Below are 23560 nucleotides of genomic sequence, written 5' to 3' on the forward strand. Positions count from 1 at the left end.
CACGGGCCCAGTTGCTCCGCGGCACGTGGGATCCTCCCAGACCAGGGCTCGAACCCGTGTCCCCTGCATTGGCAGGCAGATTCTCAACCACTGCGCCACCAGGGAAGCCCCACCAAACATCTTTTAAAGACCTCTAGAGGAAGCTGTCTACTCTGTTTACTCACTGTTTACCCTTTCTCTTGCTTTTGCTTTTGTTTTTTCTGTCCCAAGTTTCCTTCCGGTATCATTTCCTTCTATTTGAAGAACTTGTGTTCGCCTGCTCTCTATGAATCCTTTTGATTTTCCTTCATCTGAGAATGTCCTTATCTCATCTTCATGACACTTCTTTTTCAACCTAAAGTGTCTTCTACTTCTTTAGGTCCCCCTGGTTTCCGGAGAGAGGGCCACGTTCAAATTGTGAACGTGGTCTCTAGGTCGTGAGCCACTTTTCTCGGGCTCTTTTTAAGATTTTTTTTTCATTGTCTTTATTTTTCAGCAGTGTGACTGTGATGTGTCTGGGTAGGGATTTCTTTAGGTTTATCTTGTTTGGGGTCTGTTGAGCTTCTTGAATCTGCAGATCAAAGTTTTGCCACATTTGCAGAGTTTTCAGTCATGTTTTCAGCTGTTTTTCCAGCCATGCCCACTTTGCTCCCCTTCTTGCACTCTGATGAGACAGTGTTAGACTTTTTCTCTTGTCCCAAAGGTCCTCAAAGCTCTTCATTTTTTTCAATCTTTTTTCTCTCTGTCATTCAGATTAGATCATTTCTGTTGCTCTGTCTTCACGTTCACTGAATCTTTCCTCTGCTTTTACGCTCATATGGGGAGTTTTAAAAATTTCAGTATTGTATTTTTTAGTTCTGAATTTCCATTTGGCTCTTTATATCTTTCTTTATTTATTTGCTGTCTTTCAGTTTTTTTGTTCAGTTCAGGAGTGCTCTGTTTGTTTAGAGCATTTTTATAGTAGGTGCTTTAAGTCTGGTAGATAGTTGTAGCATCTGTTACTTTGGTATTGGTATCTGTTGCTCATCTTTTCCCATAGGGGTTAAGACACTACTGGTTCTTTGCTGAGTAGTTTGGATTGCAGCTGGACATTTTGGATATTATAGTATGAGACTCTGGGTCTTGTTTAAATCCTAGGAGAATGTCGGTGTTTTCATTTTAGCAGGCAAACAACCTCGTTTGATTTAGGTGCAGTTCTGACCTGCCCTCTCTGGGTTACGGTTCCGTGTCAGTTCTGTCTTTGGAGCCTCAGCCGTGCCATTGGATCTGGCCTGTGTGTGCCTCCTGTGGCTGTCTGGGACCTGGCCGTGGTCTCAGGGCTTGGGGTGTGAGGATCAGATCCACGCATGTGCAGCTTGGGGGTGGGCCTGACATTCATGAGCAGCTTTGGGGGCTTGCTCTTCCAAGCTTCTTCCTCTCCACACTGGCCCTGGGGCTTTCCAGGGGCCTGGGGTTCCCTTGTTGGTCCTCTAACCAGTATGCCGGGGCTTTGGAAACCTGCCCTGCCGTGCACTTCCACGCCCATGCCTTGCCTGGGGCCCAGGTGCTAGGTGGAGCAACTGGGTGCTTCTTCCTTCAGTGTTCTCGTCCAGCCCGCTTGCTGCTCTCTCCATCTCAGAATGAACGTAGCTGCCCCACGCAGCCTGTCTGAGGTCAGAGCTACCCCAGGATCCTGCCGGGGGTGGAGCTGCTTGGTGTGCCCGTCTGGAGTCAGAGCTCGTCCCTGAGTCCTGTCCAGGGTCACAGCAGCACTCAGCGGAGGCAGGCTGGAGCGAGCTGACTCCTCTCTCCCGGAGCTGGCGTAGCCGTGGCGGGCGAAGTCCGTCTCTGTTGCTGTGCTTCTGTCTGGCAGCCGCAGAATCCAGGCTCTCAGGCCTCTGCCAATAGTCCCTCCCTATTTCCTTCCCTTGGCCGCCGGCCCTCACCTCAGTGGGCGCTGCAGGCCGCCCTGTATTCCTGGAGGCAGGGCTCTGGCCTCGTCCATCTCTGTCCCTAGTGTGTGGCCCTGCTTGGAGGACGCGCCTGGGAAGGGCCACTGGCGGGGAAGCACCGTCGCCCCCTGGAGGCAGACGCGGTACTGGAGTAGCTGTTGCCACCTCCAGCTCAGTGAGGGGTTGCCGGGCCCTCACCGAGAGCCCTCCAGGATGGTGGCCCTGAGGTGGTAAGGTGGCAGGGGGTGACGGCATGTGTGTTGGCCCATGCGCCCTACTCCGCGACCAGCAGAGGCCGTGTTGTGACTCCCCTGCTGGTGAGCCTGGAGAGAGATGCCAGACCCCAGGGATGGGCCGAGACCCCTCCGCCGTCCCCAGCTCCCTGAGGAGAGGGCACAGGGGGGCAGGGCGCTAAGCACCCCACCCTGGAAGGATTGTCAGGGTGCCCCTGCCCTTCCTCATGGCACGGGGGGGGGGCTTTGTGTTTTGTCCTAGGGCAGGATGGCAGCCCAGGTGACGCTGGAGGATGCGCTGTCCAACGTGGACCTGTTGGAAGAGCTGCCTCTGCCCGACCAGCAGCCCTGCATCGAGCCCCCGCCATCCTCACTGCTCTACCAGGTGGGTGCTGGGTGGCCGCGGGATGCGTGGCCTGTGGTGCTGACCTCCGCTTGATGGTTTTCTTCTTCCTTGCAGCCAAATTTCAACACTAATTTTGAAGACAGAAATGCATTTGTCACTGGCATTGCAAGATACATTGAACAAGCGACCGTCCATTCTAGCATGGTAACTCTGCGCGGTTTCCTCTGGGGGGATGGCATGTCTGAATAGCAAATGTCACTTTTTTTGGTATTATCCTGATAGCATACATAGTGAGGAAGAAGAGAAGAAAGTGAATGAAGTGTTTTATGTTTTTTTAAAGCACCTTTTTTTTTTTTTTTTTTTTAAATTATAAGAACAATATATGCTCTTTCTGAAAACCTGGCTTCTGTGGCCCAGAGAAAACCTTTGTCAGCATTTTGAGGGAACCCATTCTCCCTCTTTTATACTTGTACTCAAGCATACCAGGTACACACCCATATGGGATTTAGATTGCGTAAATGAATTGCATTGTTATTATAATTATGTATTTTAATGATTTCATGAACATTTTAACATGTCATTAAAACGCACCAGATGAAGTAATTTTTAATGGCTGTCTAGTCCATTTTTTAAGTGTTCAAAATTTAACTATTTTTGCATGTTTACTTAGTTTGCCTTGATTTCTTCTAGTAAAAAATGCTGTGATGAACATCTTCCTAAATACATCATTATTCTCACTGGCTAGATTTGTAGAAGTGAAGTTACTAGGTCAAAGGTTGTGAGCATTTTAAAGCATCTTAAAAACATTACCAAACTGTAGTCAACATTTTCAAGGACATCTATGCAGTTTTTGCCATTTTTACCAAAGGAAATAACGTGAAAGAAGGAGTAGACACGAAAGCAGTTTTGAAATGATGGCAGTCCTCTTCCCATGGATACTCTCCCTGGATTTTAAGTGCTTTCCCTCCCCGCCCTGGGGACAGCAGAGTGTGTTAGTCTTCCTTCGGGGCCAGGAGGCTCTGTGTGGCTTGGTGGAGAGGCTGTGAGGACCCCGTGTGCATTCAGCTGCACTGCGCGCTTCCCATGTCCCCAGCTTCAGGTCTGCACCGCCAGCAGGTGGCTCGGGGCTGAGTGGAGCTGAGGTGTGGCGGCTACGGCAGGTGCCCTGGGCTGTGCTGCCCCTGGGCAGAGGTGCCTGCATGTCACTGATACCCGTCTTCAGCCTGCAGAAGCCATGGGGGGGGGGTTTGGGGTGGTCTGCAGTGTCACCAGTATCTTAGCAGCTGTCTCTTGGCACACAGGTCCTGGTGCTTTTCTGTCCCTCAAAGGGAGGGTCCTCCTGGCCTCTCCACCATGGTTTATGGCTCTAGCTGTTGGCGATTTGGCATCTCCTTTTTTATGATTGTTCTGCCTGCCTTTGATTTGCCCCGTGTACCCTTGCAGAACGAGATGCTGGAGGAAGGCCAAGAGTACGCCGTCATGCTGTACACCTGGAGGAGCTGCTCTCGTGCCATCCCGCAGGTGTCCCATCCCAGCCGGACCCCCCCCCCCCCACTGGCCACGCTCTCATCCCTTCCAGTCATCCCCGCCCAGTCAGACCCCCGCCTCACCTCTGGCCTGCTCCATCCCAGCGCACTCCCCACATCCTCTCTGGGTTGAAGCCTCTCTATGTCATGTTTGTTTTCTCCCAGGTGAAATGTAACGAACAGCCTAACAGAGTGGAAATTTATGAGAAAACCGTGGAGGTCCTTGAGCCTGAGGTCACAAAACTGATGAATTTTATGTACTTCCAGGTAAAACAATGAAATAATCCTAGGGGTTTAGAGCAGAGGAGTGAGATGGTGGCACCATCTACTAACTAAACAAAGTGCGTGTAAATTCAAGCGATCACAATAGCTCTGAGACCAGAGGGAACTAAGCCTTAGACAGTCCAAAGCGTTACTGGCCCTTTCAGAATAAAGCTGTTTCTGGGTTTCACTTCTCTTCTCCCCTCGAGAGTGAATTTGTAGTTCCTGCATGAAGACTGCTTTCTGTCAGTACGCTTACAGGCTTACACTTTCGATTCATCTGGTTTTCAGGTGTTTTCCCCCCACTGTCCACTCTGGTGGGCTTCGCCCTGGCCTTGGCTCCTTCTGGCCCTTGGGTTAAGCAGAGTGGCCACAGGGAGGGGACTTGCTGGCTTTTTTAAAGACATAGTTTAGAAATGTGTGAAAGTTTTTATTATAGAATCCTTTAGCAAAGGGAGAAGATAGAACTTCTTAGGTGATGAATTTTTGTCTTATCTTAAAAAGTGTCAAGTGGAAATCCTCCCACCCCCTTTTTCAACTCTAAAAGCTAAAGCAGTCTGCTTTACAGACATTCTATTGGAGCATTTTGCTCAGTAACTTTGCTGGAATAATCAACAAAATTCTTTTACTTTGGGGACATAGTTGGTAAAGTGCAAAGTTGATGATGATTGTTACAGAGCAAAGGCACTTGGAAATCACTTTCTAGAAACACGTCTCTTTACCCGAGCTGTAAACATGCACTCGTTGGTTGGGTGTTTCATCAGCGAGTAACGTGACTCTGGACCCTGTGCTTGGAGCTGGGCCTGGGGTTGGCCCGTCCCTGAAAGCCGCGTTTCTGCCCCCGCTTCCTCTGCGCAGAGAAACGCCATCGAGCGTTTTTGTGGGGAGGTGAGGCGCCTGTGTCACGCGGAGAGAAGGAAGGACTTCGTGTCCGAAGCCTATCTGATCACCCTGGGCAAGTTCATCAATATGTTTGCCGTGCTGGACGAGCTGAAGAACATGAAGTGCAGCGTGAAGAATGACCACTCGGCCTACAAGAGGTGATGAGCGCGCCTGGGACTCAGGGCCGGGCTCCCGAGCGCCCTCGCGTGCGGGGTGCAGTGCCCACGAGGGCCAGTCTCGGCCGGCCGGAAGTGTTCTGCTGGGCGGACCGCCGGCGCTGCTAGGCGTTCTTGTAGGCTTTGGGGGCGGGGCGGGGCGGGGCGGGGCCTGGGCTCTCAGCACCTGGAGGACAGACGTGCGCGAGAGCAGTGCTGTGCTCCGAGCCCGTATGGGGGCGGCGGGTACGTGGGCGCTGACGCGCTGAGCGTCTCGTCCAGGGGGCCGGAGGCTCCACGCCTGCTGGGGCCGCCGCTGCTCGTCGCTGGTTGGCTGGTGGGCATCCCCGGCAGGCGGGCACCGTCACCGCAGTGGGCACAGCTGGCCCCGGCACCCACAGGGCTCCCCAGACCAGTTGTCCTCCAGAGCTGTTTTCTTTTCGAATGTGGACAACTTCTGGAGAAGAGAATTGGAAAAGATGGGCACGGCTCGGCGCTGCGTCTGCGACACTGAGTGTGTTGGTGGCAGGTAGAGCAGAGCCGCTGTCCTCTAACCGACTCTCTAGAAAGTCTGTGCCTGGGACTGTTGAAACAGGTTGGCTGGAATGAGATGCTGACTTCTGTTTCCTTTGCTAGACAAGGAATCTTAGCTATAAAATTAAATTAGAAGAGATTTTATTTTGTGTCTGAATAGGCTGTGGTTTCATTTGTAGGGGAAGAAAAAGAATTTTTCCTCTGCCCTTCTAGGTTCTTGCCTGAGTACCGCCTTTAAGAAAACAGAGATTAATAGGAGAAAAACAAATATAATTTCATTTCATGAGTATGGGGGTCCCAAGATATGAGACCCAAAGAAGTGACCAAAGAAGGCAGTGTTTATACCTTTTGTTTTTGTTTTTGTTTTTGTTTTGGCCACACCTGGCAGCGTGTGGGATCTTAGTTCCCCGACCAGGGATGGAACCCGAGCCCCCTGTAGTGGGAGTGCCACTGGACTGCCAGGGAAGTCCTAGCGTTTATACCTTTGACACAAAGCAAAAACAAATTTGTGAAGAATTGACAAGACAAAGAAGTTTGAGTTGGGGTGGCCAGTGAGTGAGGAGGTCGGAAGGTCAGCTCACACAGCCTTCTCAGCCTTGAACGCCCCGTCTCTGGTGATGACGATGTCTCCCGACCTCCTGGTGCAGGGAGGGGACCTTTCATGTGGGAGGTTTGTTTCCTGCTTTCAGGGGCACAGAGGAGGTCAGAATGCCCTGCTGTGGCTGTTTCTTAAGTAACTTTAATTCTGAATAATTCAGTATGCCACAGTGGCATATTTGGGGGCGGCCTACCCTGAACCCCAACACGTACCTAAAATCGTGCAACTATTGCTGTGTCTTTAAAATGAAATCGACTTGAGATGAGGCATGAAACAGATTTGAGGAGGGGGTGGCACTGGAAGTTGAGCTAGATCTCCCAGACTTTAAGCCTCATTCGTGTGAAATAAGTTCAGGCGTTCCATTCATCACCTAGAGTTAGCTCTGCACGGAAGCCTAGATCTTCAGAACGACAAAATCTTTTGAATTGTCCTGTTAACTCCACTCCGGTAGGAAAGTCTGCAGTTGTCTCCATTTGATGCCAGTTCTGTGGGATTTCAAGTGCGTGTGACTCTTGGTGGAGTGTAGGGGCTTCTGAACTTCCCAGCTCAGGAGAGTAACTTCTGCTTCTAATGGCACAAATCACTTGTCGGGTGATTTGGAACAGCTTTCTCAGCCTTCCTGACTCTATCAGGGAAGTGGGGAGGTGGACAGCCCCAGTGGTTTTAAATTTTAAAAAGGTTTCTTTTCTCCCTCTCTCTCTTGGCAGCAGCACCTTTATTTCAAAGCCCAGTCTGGAAAATAGTTTAAAGATGGGGCTGCTCTGTGGAAGGCCCCCGGGCACCCCCTTCAGAAGTTGCCCAGTGTGTTTGCTACCCCCTAGGCTCCCCTCACCCTTCCAGCAGCCTCTTCCTGTGACCTATGTTTGGTATCCCCTGTTGGTTGGTTCACTTTCCCAGACAATAACCTCCACTTCTCCCTAGCCCTCACACTCCCACACTCAACACTCAAAACACTTTTTATTTGCACCCAGCTGGTAGTTACAACCTTTTCTGAGTGTAAATGCCAGATAACCCATATAGTCATGGTGAGGCTTAAGGAAAATAAAAGCAGGTATTCTTGGTCCCTTCCTTAGTTTCCACTCCTGCAGCTTCAACACCCACTCAAATCAATACAGTAAAGTGAACACTTAAAAAGGAATGTAAGCATATCAGTTAATATTGTTTCACTGCATATAATTTTTTAAAACTTACAGAAGTAAGCAAGATTGCAGATTATTTCTCATCTGAAAAGTTCTGACGTAGGTGGTCTGCAGCTGATGGGGTTCCACAGTGTTCAGGAACCAAAGCTCCTGCTGTCTTCATTTGTTGCCTTGTGGCCCAGGATGGCTGCTTGAGCTTTAGCTGTTATCTCTGCATTCCAGTCAGCAGGAAGGAAGGAGCATTGAAGGGCCCACAATATTCCTTATAAGTAAACTTTCAAGTGCCTTACAAAGTTTTGCATTATATCTCATGGCTCAGCAGTTGGTCACAGCGTGGAGATGAGAATGAGGCACATTGCTGCACTACAGAAATTCAGGGTTTATTCTGAAGCAGGAAGGGAAGGAAATGACAGTTGGGGTAGGTTACCAGTCTTTGCCATGAAAGCTTTTCTTTAGTAAAACCCCAGAGGTTCTAGGTTGCACAGACAGGTCCTTATGTGGGCAGTTTCCACTAAACTTTTTTGGGGAAGCCCTAGGTGTGCAGAATCCTCATATGTGCTTTCACCCTCTTTGCAAAAACTAGAGACTCAGCCCGTGTTGCACAGGATTTGTTGGACCTCAGTGTACAGGTCCTTCTGTGTCCACCGTTCCCTTGTCAGCCCCATTGGGTAGGTCATATAGCTATTGTTTTTCACAGATATGGTAAGTGAGAGTCAGGAGAGTTCAGGAGGTGTGGTATTGATTTATAATAAGAAATATATATTCATCCCCATATCTGACACAGAACTCCTAAAACCCTTAGAATTTCCTGTGATAAAAGCAATAAAGTTTCTTTTGTTATGTAGATGTGGTGACTTTGGAAAGCCTCTAGTTACCCTAAGGATGGGGGCTGGTCACCAGAGGAATCAACCCTGTAACTACAGGTTTGGAAATTTCAGACCTACCCTCCTGATCTCAGGGAGGAGAGAGGGGTTAGAGGTTGAATCCATTGCCAATGTCCAGTGATCTAATCAAGCATGTTTATGTCAGGAATCCTCCATAAAACCCCCAAAGGACAGGGTTCGGAGAGCTTCCAGGTTGGTGAACATGTGGAGGTTTCGGGGGGAGTGGTGCTTGGAGAGGGCATGGAAGCCCCACCCCCCCTTTTCCCCATATGTACCTCTTCCATTTGGCTGTTCTGAGTTATATCCTTTCATAATGAATTGTTAATCTAGTATATAAAATGTTTTCTCAGTTCTGTGAGCTACTCTAACAAATTAATCGAACCCAAAGAAGGGGTTGTTGGGACTGCCAATCTGTAGCTGGTTGGCCAGGACCACAGTGACAACGTGGACCTCCAACTGGTGTCTGAAGCGGGGGGATGACGTGGCAGGCTTGTGGGACTGAGCTCTTAACCTGTGGGGTCTGATGCTATCTTCAGGCAGTGTCAGAATTGTAACACCACTGGCAACTGGTGCTAGAGAATTGCTTGGTGGTGTGGGAAAACCCAGCCCTCATGTTAGACTTGGTACCGGATCTTTAGGTTTGTCCAAGATGGAGCTGCAAATTGGTGGTGGAATCAGGATTCTGTCTCAGACCTTTGGCACCAGAACTATGCGTGGTGTGGTCCCTGACTAGTGGGAGGTTTGGCTGCCCAAAAGTTTCCCAGCAGAGAACCTAAACAGTTTTGGCCATCTTTGTCCCTCAGCTCTGGAAGTCATAGAGGGAGTGTCATCCTTTCTCAAACTTGGGGACAGGGAGCCCAGGGGAGAGGCCAATGTGTAGGTGCCCTTCAGGAAGGCCTGTGAGAAGTGCTGCCACATCTCTGAGGAAGTCCATCAGCTATGGACAGTAGGGTCATGAGCTATCCAGGTTGCAAAGAGACTTACCTGGAGTTCAGGGGAGAAGCTGGAGGAGGCTGAAATTGTAACCGGCATCTAAGATGCACATTTCTACAGATAACTGTAGCGAGAGTAAAGTAATTTTGATATTCCCAGGCTGTTTTTCTTTAAAGTCATTAAGCATGTTGGTTGATTAACCCTTTTTTTCCCCTTTCATAGGGCTGCTCAGTTTTTACGTAAAATGGCAGATCCACAGTCCATCCAGGAATCACAGAATCTGTCCATGTTCCTGGCCAACCACAACAAGATCACACAAGTAATTCACACTCTTGCCGCTCTGGCTGATGGGGCGCATCACTGGGGGGCTGAGGGGCGGAGAGCGGTCAGTGACACAGGTGTCTCACTCTGTGTTTCAGTCTCTGCAGCAGCAGCTCGAAGTGATTTCTGGCTATGAAGAGCTCTTAGCAGACATTGTGAATCTGTGTGTGGACTACTATGAGAACAGGATGTACTTGACGCCCAGTGAGAAACACATGCTTCTCAAAGTACGTGTGTTGAGGGTAGGCTGCCAACAGCACCATGAGATAGGGGCAGCCCTGCTTTCATGAATAGGCTGCACTTTATGATCATTTGGCCAACCTTTTCTCTCGGGGGGTGTGTGTGTGTGTGCGCGCGCGTGCGCATATATAGCACCCTCCACCCTACATGCAGTTTGCCCTACAAGTCCTTGATGCATTCCCGTGTGTTCCAAGCTTGACCCCAGTGCCAGGTAGATCACATGCCCATCCCTGGAGAAGGTGCTCGTGGGTGAGGAGTCCCTGGTCAAGGGCCTTTCTCAGTATAAAGCTTGTAGCAGGGGTTATACCAGATTCTACGTGGTAAGGATGTAATTCCTAGAAATTTAGTATACTGTGTCACCATGATTATAGTAGACTTTTATTGGTCAAGAAACATGCCATTTACCATATTCCTCATTATTATTCTGCTTCAAACTGGGGAGGTTTTCAATGACGTTTCTCACTGGGAAGATGAGAAGGCGGTTTTTTTTTTTTTCTCATACAAAAGTTTAGTAACTTGTACGTGGGAGAGACCCAGGAAAACTGAGTAACTCCGAGAAGATGCTTCTGCCATTCTCTTCACTCTGCTCTCTGCCTTCATGGAGGACAGCTCTGGGGGACCCTGTTCTGGGTGTCCTGCTGGCCCGAAGCCCTCTGTGCAAGTGGGCCCATCTCCAATACTTCTTCCCTGCTGGAGAGCAGCCCAGAGGGAGCAGAGCAAGAGGGCACTGTCCAGTGGAGTGCTTTGTGGCAGTGGAAACATTCTGTTTGCACCTACCTGGTGCAAGAGCCCTCAGCCATAAGTGCTTATGGTAAATCCACATTTAATATTGCCTCGTACTTGATGAGAAGTGGAGCTGATGTGTGTACCTGGAAGAGGACACAAGAAATGACATAAAATTAAGCTTCATGTGAAGGGATAGCTATTAATTTCTGAGGGACTTTTAAAAATGCTTTTTACCAAAACTAGAAATATTAAAATTACAAAAGGAAAAGTCTCATTGGTAAAGGCAAATATAGAGTAAAGGTAGTAGATCAGCTACTTAAAAGCTAGTAGCAAGGTTAAAAGACAAAAGTAGTAAAATCGTCTATATTCACAATAAGTAGTTAAGGGATACACAAAACAAAAAGATGTAAAATATGATGTCAGAAACATTAAGCATTGGTGGGGAGTAAAAATGCAGGGTTATTAGAATGAGTCCGAACTTGAGATCATAAAATAATCATATATATATATATATGATCATATATAGCCATATATATATATATATATGGCTATATATCAACCTCATAATGACCACAATCAAAAACTTATTAAAAAAAATTTATAATAGATACACAAAAAAGAGAAAGGAATCTAAACATAAAACTAAAGATAGTCATCAAATCACAAGGGAAGAGAGCAAAAGAAGAAGAAAGGGACAAAAAGGAACTCTAAAAAAAACCCCAGAAAACAATAAAATGGCAGATGGAAATATCTGTTGTGTTTTGGGGATTGGAAAAATTAACATTGTTAAAATGACCATACTACCCAAGGCAATCTACAGTTTCGGTGCAACCCCTAACAAAATACCAATGGCTTTTTTCACAGAACTAGAACAAATAATTCTATCATTTGTATGGAAACCAAAAAGACCCCAAATCGTCAAAACAAATCTTGAGAAAGAAGAACAAAACTGGAGGTATCACATTCCCTGATTTCAAACTATACCACAAAGCTACAGTAATCAAAACAGGAAGGTATGGCACAAAAACAGACACATAGATCAGTGGAACAGAGAGCTCAGAAATAAACCCACACTTAAATGGGCACTTAATCCATGACAAAGGAGGCAAGAACACGTGACAGGGAAAAGACAGCCTCTTCAATAAGTGGTGTTGGTAAAACTGGACGGCTACTTGCAAAAGGATCAACCTGGAATACTCTCTCACACCATATAGAAAAATAAACTCAAAATGGGTTAAAGATTTAAATGTTAAGACCTGAAACCATAAAACTCCTAGAAGAAAACATATATTTTGGATCTGTCTCCTCAGGAAAGGGAAATAAAGGTGCAAATAAACAAATGGGAGTACATCAAACTAAAAAAGCTTTTGCACAGTGAAGGAAACTATCAAAATGAAAAGGTCACCTACTGAATGGAGAAGACATTTGCAAACAGTATATTCAGTAAAGCGTTGATATCCAAGATATACGAAGAACTTGTACAACTCAATATCAAAAAAAAATTCAGTTTAAAAATGGGCAGAGGATCTAAATAGGCATTTTTTCCAAAGAAGACATTTTTTCCAAAGAAGACGAAGTGCTGGCGAGGATGTGGAGAAAAGGGATCCCTGGTGAACACTGGTGGGAATGTAAATTGCTGCAGCCACTAGAAAACAGTATGCTGGTTCTTCTACAATTACCATAGGATCCAGCAATTCCACTTCTGGATGTTTATGTGAAGAAAAGAAAAAGATATATGCACACCAGTGTTCATTGCAGCAGCATTGTTAACAATAGTCAAGACACAAAAGCAACCAAAGTGTAACATTGATAGATGCATAGGAAGATTTTATATAAATATATATATATATATATATATATATATAATGGAATACTATTCAGCCCTAAAAAAGAATGAAATCTTGCCATTTGTGATAACATGAATGGACCTAGAGGGTATTATGCTAAGTGAAATAAGTCAGACAGAGAAAGACAAATACCATATGATTTCACTTATATGTGGAATCTAAAAAACAAAACAAATGAACAAACATAAAATAGAAACAGACTCACAGTTACAGAGAACAAACAGGTTCCTAGTGGGGTTATTGGGGGGGGGGGCTGGTGAATGAAATAGGTGAGATTAAAAGGTACAGACTTCCAGCTACAAAATAAATGAGTCACTAGGATGAAATGTACTCCATTGGAAATATAGTCATTAATATTGTAATATCTTTGCGTGGTGACAGATGGTAACTAGACTTATCGTAGTGATCATTTTTTAATGTGTAGAAATATCAAATCACTATGTTGTGCTCCTGGAACTAACATAGTGTTGTAGGTCAACTATACTTAAATTTTTTTAAAAAGTGCTTTTTGAAAGAAGAATGAATTGTCATTTCTAACTTACGCACTGTAGCAGTATAAGTGTTTATGGGTAATTAAACTTGCAGGTCTGAGCTTTATGTGCCATTTTGTGATTTGCAGGTCATGGGGTTTGGTCTATACTTGATGGATGGGAGTGTCAGCAACATTTATAAACTAGATGCCAAGAAAAGAATAAACTTATCCAAAATCGACAAGTACTTCAAGGTGAGTTACAGTTTCTAGGTAAACCTTTTTATTGAAGTGTATGCAGTTTGAGCTTTAGGAGGTCAACCTCTGCGGCTTTGCTCTGTGCTGGGAAATGCAGCGGTGGTAGGTGGGTGGGTAGGTGGAGGTAGACTGTCTCCTACCCTGTACCGGATTTGCCTGGGCTTGAACCTTGTCTAACAGAATGGTGCCATGTGTACTCTTTGTGTCTGGCTGCCCCCACTCACTTTGTTTGTCAGATCGTCCCTGTGGGAGCCTGCAACTGCAGTTTTTACATTTTCACTGTGGTGTAGCACTGCATTTTATCCATTCTGTCGCGATGAACGTGAGATTGTTTCTGGATTTTGGCTTGTCTGAACAGTGCTGCTCTGATTCGTGCACATCTATGCACATTTCTGTGGGATGAATACCCAGTGGTGGATTGGGTATTCATCCAACAGAATGAACATTTTCAGTGTAGTAGATACAGTCTCACAACTCTCCCACATGGCTGTGCTGACTTGCATCACCACCAGCGGTGATTCCACATCATGGCCATCACTTGGCTCTGTCATTTTTGGGGGAGGAGGGGGGGCATCCTGAAGGGTGTGTACATATGTCCTTGTGATTTTATTGGCTACTGTTTCCTTGTGGTTTACTTGATGTTTCCCTGATGGCTTTTCACGGTATTATTAGTCTTTTGTGTGTTCTCTTTGTGAAGTGTTCTTTCAAGTCTCTCATTCTTTTTTTTTTTTTTTAATTAATTAATTTTTTAATTTATTTTTGGCTGTGTTGGGTCTTCGTTTCTGTGCAAGGGCTTTCTCTAGTTGCGGCAAGCGGGGACCACTCTTCATCGCGGTGCGTGGGCCTCTCACTATCGCGGCCTCTCTTGTTGCAGAGCACAGGCTCCAGATGCGCAGGCTCAGTAGTTGTGGCTCACGGGCCCAGTTGCTCCGCGGCATGTGGGATCTTCCCAGACCAGGGCTCGAACCCGTGTCCCCTGCATTGGCAGGCGGACTCTCAATCACTGTACCACCAGGGAAGCCCCTCAAGTCTCTCATTCTTTTTTTCCCCTGTTGATTTGTAGTTCTTTATGTATTCTGGGTATGTGTCCTTTGTCAGATACATGTGTTCTAAAATACATGCATTTCCCCTATGTGGCTCTTTTGTTTTTCACTTTCTTGAAGAGTCTTTGGTGAACTGAGGTTCCTAATTTTAATGTGGTCCAATATATCAGTCTTTGATGTCCACTTTAAGAAATCTTTGATAAAGCAGGCTCTCGAGAATTTTCTTTTGCGATAACCTTCTAGAAGCATCACCATTTCTTTTCCATCTAGATCTATAATACCCCTGGAACTGGCCATGTGTATGCTGTGAGGTAGGGGCTTGACATTTTTGGATTTTTTTTTTTCCTCTTATGGATGTCCAGTTGACTCTGTCCAATTATTGCGAAGACCGTTTCCCCCCCATTGCTCTGAGGAGTCACCTGTGTCATAAAGCAGGTGTCTGTATGTGTGTGACTCTGCCTTAAGTTCTCTGCTCTGCCCCACTGGTCTGCACCTGCGCTCCAGGGCCATGCTGGCTTTAGTTGCTGTAGGTTTCCAGCAGGTCTACTTACCAGTCTCCAAGTTATGTTCTTCACAATTGTCTTGAGTATTGTCCCTCCATCTTTTGAAATACGTTTTAGAATTGACTTGCTGGTTTACACATACACACACACATACACACAGAAAACCCATAAACCATTTTTCCTCTTGGAATATTGTTTGGGATTCCGTTGAATCTATAGATCAATTTAGGGAGAATTGATATTTTTGAAATACCGTGTCTTCCAATACATGAACCTAATGTATTTCTGTATTCACTTAGAATTTTAAAAATTTCTCTAGAATTCTTGGTATTGTTTTTGTCTAGAAGTCTTGCACATATTTTGTTAGATTTAATAATATATACTTTTTATTTATTTTTCGATGCTATTGTAATTTTTTTCTCTTTAGATTTTTGTTTTCTAATTGTTCCTAGTATATAGAAATACAGTTGATTTTTTTTTTTATGACCATGGATCTAGCAACAAGGTAGGTTAATTTTAATATTTGAATTGGTTTTATGAGAGTTGGTTTTTAACTTTTATTTTGTTCTTCTTAAAGTGAACGTAGAAGTTGTTTACAACTTTTTTGCAGTAAGTGATTTGCAGAGATAGCATTCAACCCACAGTAATTATTAGCATTATTCATTCTTCTTGCGATTGTATTTGGTGACTAAACATATTTAATGACCCTGGGTATTTTTTTTTCTTTGAATACAGCAGCTCCAGGTGGTTCCACTGTTCGGGGACATGCAAATAGAACTGGCAAGATACATCAAGACCAGCGCCCACTATGAGGAAAATAAATCTCGGTAGGCAGAGTGAGCTGTCCAGTTAGAGCATTCTGCAGTGTTCTCACTGTGCTTCCTAACACTCCACTTATCTATCCAGAGATGCCACCTTTGACATTTTCAACCACGTGGAACCGAACGCGTGATATGGTAGCCTTTTCCACGCGTGGATGTTTGCATTTAAATTCATTTACAAATGCAGTTTATTTCCTTAGTAGGATAGCCACATTTCAAATATTTAATAGTTAGGGTCTACTGTTTTGGTCAGCACAGATATAGAACTTTTCCATCATCCCAAGGAGTTCTGTTAGTGCTGGCCACAAGTACGGAAGTGTAACCAAATACTCTGGGTGCTTATAAAAGCTTAACAGCAGCCTGCTGGGGAGCGGCTGGATGTTTACGTGTAACTTACAGAGGGTACAGAGCTATCACCCAAGGGCCCAACCAGGCCAGGCCCAAGGTCTCTGTGGTTGAGAATGGTCTTTACAGTTTTAAAGAGTTTTTTTGAAGATGATGGCTCTATGGCTGATGTGTGACAGAGACCGTGTAGCCCCCAAATCCTAAAGCATTTACTTTCCGGACCTGTCCTGAGAAAGATGGCCAATCCCTGTCATAAAACATCTGCAGCTCACAGTTAGAAATGATAATAAATACACAGTACTTTTTATTGTAGCTTCCACATAGCCACTTGAGTTTCACAGGATGCTTTAGTTGACTTTTGCCAAACACGTGGTCTCCATTCAGCCATGGTTTTGAAAAATACAGTTGCACCTCAATCTGGTTACTCAAAGGTAAACAGTCTTTTTCTGTGAAGACCAAATTGTAAACACGTTAGGCCTTTCTGGCCGCATGTATCACATACTCTTTTTTGTTGTTGTTTTTTTTTTAAACGACTCTTTAAAACTGTAAAAACCATTTTGTATGGCTCTATGGCCATGCAAAAGGTGGTCGCATTGGGCCCACGTTGTATGTAGTTTGCCAGCCTCTGTGCCAGCTTGTTTCCTAACACATCTGCCATTAAATCTGATATGTGATCACCTTCCTATAAATTACATTCACTAGTCTCTCTTCACTTCAGCATCAACTTGAGCTCTGATTTGGAGGGTGTGCTGATTTCCATGGTATAAATGGAAATGCCTGAGTTTAAGTTAACAATGTACAACTCACCTCCTACCCTAACAAACACAGTCAGATCCAGATCATACGTAATCGTAAAATCAGTAAGGGAATCAGGAAACAAGAAGTTTTGCATACTTTCTTTATTTTTAATATGATCTGTTTTGAGTCGGTGGCCATTATTACCAATTAGATACTGTGTTTCACAGCCACCAAGGCAGGTGCCTGAGCGTGCAACAATCAGCTCCAAGAGCTCAGCCCGATGGCGTAGCACCTATGTCTGGCCGCAGGGGGTGGGCGCAGAGTGGGCAGATGTTGGCATCGAGCTCTGGGCTCCTTGCCTCTCCTGAGGTGGACATGCTGTCTGGGGCCTGCAGGGGAGGCCAGTGTGTTTAAGGTGGGCCCTGGCAGAGGGCCTGGGCCTTGTGTGCCTCCTGCACACTCAGGGAGCTGCCTTTGCTAATGCCGTAATCATCACGTAATCCTGAAGTAAAATCAGAAAGTTAAAAAGTGATGCTGCTTGAGATAGTGTACGGATTACCTTGAAAACTGGTAACCTGAATCCTTTCCTTCTAGCAAAGGGGACCAACTTGTTAAAACATGGTGTGAGTTGGTGCTGAGTGTGAGGGAACCGAGGGAACCGCTCTGAGCCCAAAGCAAAGAAAGCCCATGCTTTCTGCCCAAGAAGTCCAACAGATTTAATTCTTGATACACGTTTTTCCACCACATTGACTGTATCCGTTTGCTGCTGAAATGGTGTGTTGTGCACATAGCTGGTTATAGCAACACTGTCTAATTTCCAAGTCCTGTCAGTTTCAACTCTCTCATTAAGGATAACTTTTGTCCCTGAGTTCTTGGCTGACTTGTTTTGTACTATAGCTATGTTGTCATATGTGAGTAATAAGGAAATATTAGTTCCTGCCTACTCTGCAGTAATCTGTCAAGGGGCCCTGCAAGGGTGTTGCAGTGTCCTGAATTCAGCAACACCTCTCAGCTTTGTGGAAAGCAGTTTGCCAATTAAGGAGAAATTACAGTTCCTTTTCCAGAATACAGACATGAGAAGGTAGGACGCAGCCCTGACACAGGGAGATGAGGCAGGCCCAGCTCCGTTTCCATGCGGAGAATTCCACGTTTCCTCTGCACCTCTACCTCTTTGCTGCAGCGGGGCTCCCGGGGTGGTAGGTGGGCCTGCTGTGCATGTGCCCGCAGCCAGTCGCTTGTCAGGTAACGCATGTTCCCCCTTTACCACCAGATGGACATGCACGTCCTCCGGCAGCAGCCCACAGTACAACATCTGCGAGCAGATGGTACAGATCCGGGAGGACCACATGCGCTTCATCTCGGAGCTGGCGCGCTATAGCAACAGCGAGGTGAGTGGCCTCTGCCTGCAAAGCACACCCGGGGACACGGGGTCCGGTGTGGCCCTTGTATTCTCTGCACCCAAATACTACCATTGATCGCTTTGAGAAACAGTTTAGCACTGTGTGCTTAAAAAGCACTGTATAATCAGTGCTTTTGGATGAGGCAGGGCAAATATAATGGAGTTTGTTTGGATCTGTTCAGCTGTACAAAAAGCATCTTCTTTTTTCAGAAAAACGTTAACACGGGGCTGAGGACTGAGGTGAGACCATGAATTAAGTGCATTTCCTAGTGTAGTTCCATGGTTCCAAGCTGCTAGGAGAGGGGTGGGGGGAGTGGAGGACGTCAGGAACAGAAGGGGTGGTTCTGACTTGCGCCCCTTTCGTGTCTAGAGGGAGGAAGTGCAGGAGCCTCCGAGTCGGTGGGCAGATGCGTCGAGAGCCCAGAGGAGACCTGGAGTTGGGTGCTGGAGGAAGCGGGGTCTCTTCGGCCGTGGGCCTTGTTAATTCCTTCCGGCTTTGCAGCTGGGTTCTCTGTGTCCTTGCTTGGGCCGGCCACATTCCCCACACCTGCCCCAAGCCTGGCTCCACACCATGCCGCCCACGCGTGGGGTGGGTGGGACAGGGGTCCGAGCGAGGAGGAGCAGCTGCGGGAGCGTCATTTCTCACGTCTTAGGGGACTGGGCACTGAGGTCAGGGTCAGAACGGCGGTCAGTGCCGTGGGTGCTGCAAATGGTCTAGAGGGACCCGGGGACTTGGGGCCACATGCGCAGGTCTGGTTTTTGAGATTGTGGTACCTCGGGGTTCTCAGGAGGCCCATTACATTTGGGGGGAACAACTCTGTTGGTCCGGCTCATTGCAGGACAATGCGCACTCCATCCCTCACCCCCAAGCACTTGTCATCATGTAACCAAAATGACTGAAAGACAGCCCAAATGCTTGGGGCGTGTCGCCTCCTTGCAGACCCCAGGTGGGCGGCCGACTCCCCATGAGGAAGCGTTAGCTCACCCCTCTGCAGAGGCCAGTGCAGCCCGAAGAGTAGAAATGGGGGCCAGTCCCCAGGACTTCATGATTTAGTCATGAACTGAGTTCATGAGATGCTTTCAAACAACACAGAGAGCTGGTTTCTACCTTTCCAAATAGGAGCACTTGACAGCATGCATGGTTCCTGTGTGCCTTCTGGGGTCTGCTGTCGTGCCTTGATAATCAGATGATGAGAATAAGAGAAAAGAGATCCACCTTTGAAAGCTTTGCTCGGTTTATTTTTAAACAGATTTATGAAGACATAATCCACATACCAGACAATTCTCTGATTTAAATTATACAATTCAAAGGTTTTTAGTCCATTTCTGAACATTTTCATCATCTCCCAGAGCAACTCTGCACCCATAGCAGTCACTCCCCATTCCCCTTCCTTCTAGCATGTGGCAATCTACTTTCTATCTATGGATTTGCCTACTGGACATTTTATATAAATGGAATCATACAATATGTGCTCCTTGGTGACTGGCTTTTTTCATTTGACATAGTATTTTCAAGGTTCATCCATGTTATAGCATGTATCAATAATTTTATGGCTTATTTATAATAATTTTATGGCTGAATAATACTCCACTGCTTGGACACACCACATTTTGTTGGTTTGTTCATCTGCTGTTGCCTGATGGACAGTGGGTTACAAATAATGCTACTGTGAACATCCACGTACAAGTGTTGTGTGGACCTAAGGTTTCGTTTCTCTTGGGTAGATATCTAGGAATGGAATTGCTGAGTCTTATGGCACCTCTGTGTTGAACATTTTGAGGACTGCCAGGCTGTTTTCAAGGCGGTTGCACTATTTTACACCTACCAGCAGTCTGTGAGTGTGTGATGTCCCCACATCCTTGCCGGCACTTGTTGCTGTCTGTTTTTTTGATTCTGGCCATCCTAGTGAATGCAAAGCGGTATCTGGTTGTGGTTTGGATTTGCATTTCCTAAATGACTGATGAAACTGAGTATCTTTTCATATGCTCATTGGCCAATTTTTTTAAATGTCTCTTGAAGTCATTTGCCCATTTTTAAATTGGGTTATTTACCTTTTTTTTACTGTAGAGTTTTGTGAGTTCTTATATTCTGTCCCTTATCTGTTACGTGATTTTCAAATATTTTCTCCTGTGTCTTTTTGCTGTCTTGGTGGTATCCTTTGAAGCACAATTTTTTATTTGTGATGTGGTCCAATTTTATCTATTTTTTTCTTTGGTTGTTTGTGCTTTTGGTCATAATGAAGAAACAGTTACCTAACCCAAGTCACAAAGATTTACCCCTTGTTTTCTTCTAAGAGATTTGTAGTTTTAGCTCTTATATTTAGATCTATGATCCATTTTAAGTTACTTTTTTAATATGGTATAAGTTAAGGGTCCAACTTCTTTCTTTTGTATGTGGATATCCAGTTTTCCCAGTACTGTTTTTAAAATACCATTCTTTCCCCACTGAAGGCACCCTCAACAGAAATCAACTGACTGTACACCTCCATGTTCATTATAACATTATTTACAAGAGCCAAAGCAAAGAAACAGCCTAAGTGTCTATAGACAGATGAATGGATAAAGAAAATGTGGTATATAGTATGCAGTGGAATACAATACAAAAGAAGGAAATCCTGGGACTTCCCTGGTGGTCCAGTCGTTAAGACTTCGCCTTCCAATGAAGGGGGTGCAGGTTCGATCCCTGGTCAGGGAGCTAAGATCCCACATGTCTCGTGCCAAAAAAAACCCAAACATAAAACAGAAGCAATATTGTAACAAATTCAATAAAGACTTTAAAAATGGTCCACATCAAAAAAATCTTAAAAAGAACGAAATCCTGCCATTTGTGACGACATGGATGGACCTTAAAGGGCATTATACTAAGTGAAATAAGTCAGACAGAGAAAGACAAATACTATTTAATATCACTTTATGTGGAATCTAAAAAAACCCAAACTCATGGATACAGAGAACAGATTGGTGAGTGCCAGAGGCAAGAGGTGGGAGAAATGGGTGAAGATGGTCAGAAGGTACAAACTTTCAGTTATAAGATAAATAATTTCTGGGGATGTAATATACAGCATGGTGACTACAGTTAACAATACGGTATTGCATATTTGAAAATTCCTAGGAGAGTAAATCTTAAAAGTTCTCATCACAAGAAAAAAAATTGTAACCATGTGAGTTGGTGAATGTTAACTTACTGTATAATCATTTCACAATATATGCATATCAAATCAAATCATTGTACATCTTAAACTAATACAAAGTTGTGTGTCAGTTATTTCTCAGTAAAACTGGGTGGTGGGGGGAATCGATTGTACTCCTGAGGCTTTATTTCTGGGCTCTCAGTTCTGTTCCATTGACCTTTTGTCGGTCCTTATGCCACTACCACACTGTCTTGATTTTACAGTTTTATAGTAAATCTTAAAACCAGATAATATAAGCCCTACAGCTTTGTTCTTTTTAAAGATTGTTTTGTCATCTTTGTCAAGGTTATTTGTGGATCCTTTGCATTTCCATATGACTCTTAGGATCAACTTGTCAATTTCTACAAAATAAGGCATCTGGAATTTTAATAGGGATTGCGCTGAATCTGTATGTCAGTTTGGGGAGTATTGCCATCTTAACAAGATTGAGACCTCCAATCCATGAACATGGGGGATGTCTTTCCATTTGTTTAGTCCTTCTTTGATATCTTTCAAAAATGTTTTATCATTTTCGGAGTACGAGCTTTGTACTTATTCTGTTACATTTATTCCTAAGTGTTTTATTCCTTTTGATCCTATTGTAAATGGAGTTATCTTTTTAATTTTATTTTCAAGTTGTTTGCTCAGTTTCTTTTGACTAGAGGGTAAGGATTTGTACTGAGCAGGGACAGCGGCTGGGTCTGAATAGCCCATGAGAATGTCAGTGCAGGTGTGCACAGACCCGGAGTCCTCAAGAGCCCCCAGATCTGTTCACTTTCTAACAGTGACCAGAGCCAGGTTCTGGGTAAAAATTTTGTTTGTTTGTTTGTTTTTTGTTTTTTTTGTTTTTTATATTGTGGCAGTGTTTTATCATCCCTCCTACTTCTCCCAACCTAGTTCTTTTTTTATTATTTATTTATTTATTTATTTATTTAGTTATTTATGGCTGTGTTGGGTCTTCGTTTCCGTGCGAGGGCTTTCTCTAGTTGCGGCAAGTGGGGGCCACTCTTCATCGCGGTGCGCGAGCCTCTCACTATCGCGGCCTCTCTTGTTGCGGAGCACAGGCTCCAGACGCGCAGGCTCAGTAATTGTGGCTCACGGGCCCAGCTGCTCCGCGGCATGTGGGATCTTCCAAGACCAGGGCTCGAACCCGTGTCCCCTGCATTGGCAGGTAGATTCTCAACTACTGCGCCACCAGGGAAGCCCTTGTTTGTTTAATTTCTCCATTACGTAATTTTCAAGCATACAAAGGGAGAGACCAGTCCTGGCCCCTCAGGTGCCACACTGAGCTTAATCACACGCCCCTTTTCAATTATTCCTCCAACCCTGTGCCTCGGTCTGGGTTAGCTTGAAGCAATCCAAGATAACATAGCACTCCCTCTGACAGTATTTCCCATGTGTCTCTATAAGATAAGGGCCCTTTTAAAATATAACCATAATACCATCCCACCTAAAAAACCAACAAATGTATTCCCTAATGTTAAATAGTGGGTCATTGTTCAGATTTCCCCTGTTTGCTCATTATCATTAGTGGTGTATTCCTCCAGGTTTGTGTGCCTCAGGACCCAGATAAGTTCCATACACTGCAGTTGGTCGACATGCCTGTCCCCACCATCTCCCTCATTCCCTGTGGTGGCATTTGCCATGATTTCTGTCCCCTGTGTGTCCTGTATGATGCCGGCTCAGGGGCCTGGTCAGAGTCAGCTCCCACTGTCCCGGCCCATTTGGCCTCTCGGCGGCCATGCTGAGGGCTGCTGGGGGGTCCAGCTGACTCTCTGGGATGTGGACGGCTGCATCCCCTGCCCTGATGCGTGACTTCACCAGGCCTCAGCTTGGTGGTCCTCTCAGCTCCTTGCGCCTTCCAGAGCTGGATTCCTTTGCTTTATGCATCAGTTGTTAAAATAATTGATTCCCTAGCATATCTAAAGAAACAAACCAGCTTTCTGAGTACTGTTTCCTAGTCAGTCTACTTCAGTTTCTTTCTGCCTTTTTCTTTTTTCTCCCATGGTGTGAAAGTCCTCGTTCTTAAAGACTCCAGCATATTTTGACTGGGGTCAGAATATATGTCTCAGTATACACTCAGCAGTCTTAAAATAGCAGTACTGGCACTGCTAATAACAATTACTAGAAATTCAGATTTATTTTGCAGTTAATTTTGTCCTTAGGTTTCTTCCTCTGGGGATGTTAACATCAAATCGTTATTTTTCAAAGTCACTGAAGTGGTTTGTTTTGTGTTGGTCTCAGCCTACAGATAGTGATGCCTGGACCTGTACTGGTCT

The 23560-nt window shown here is 45.3% G+C and overlaps 1 protein-coding gene across 3 annotated transcripts in view; it reads left to right on the forward strand.

The window, feature by feature from the left end:
- The window catches only part of CYFIP1 (cytoplasmic FMR1 interacting protein 1), a 95624-nt gene that overhangs the window by 25963 nt on the left and 46101 nt on the right, over positions 1-23560 (forward strand). The window contains exons 2-11 of one of the 3 annotated variants that reach the window (XM_061182978.1): positions 2406-2528; positions 2604-2693; positions 3933-4010; positions 4181-4282; positions 5135-5316; positions 9624-9720; positions 9821-9949; positions 13155-13259; positions 15547-15635; positions 17983-18100. In XM_061182978.1, coding sequence (XP_061038961.1) covers positions 2412-2528; positions 2604-2693; positions 3933-4010; positions 4181-4282; positions 5135-5316; positions 9624-9720; positions 9821-9949; positions 13155-13259; positions 15547-15635; positions 17983-18100 — 1107 coding nt within the window. In that variant the 5' untranslated portion in view covers positions 2406-2411. Of the gene's footprint in view, positions 1-2405; positions 2529-2603; positions 2694-3932; positions 4011-4180; positions 4283-5134; positions 5317-9623; positions 9721-9820; positions 9950-13154; positions 13260-15543; positions 15636-17982; positions 18101-23560 lie in introns of all 3 variants that reach the window. The other 2 variants (XM_061182976.1, XM_061182977.1) reach the window with 2 other exon arrangements.

This window comes from Eubalaena glacialis, chromosome 1 (assembly GCF_028564815.1).
Source record: "Eubalaena glacialis isolate mEubGla1 chromosome 1, mEubGla1.1.hap2.+ XY, whole genome shotgun sequence".
Classification (NCBI taxonomy): Eukaryota; Metazoa; Chordata; class Mammalia; order Artiodactyla; family Balaenidae; genus Eubalaena; species Eubalaena glacialis.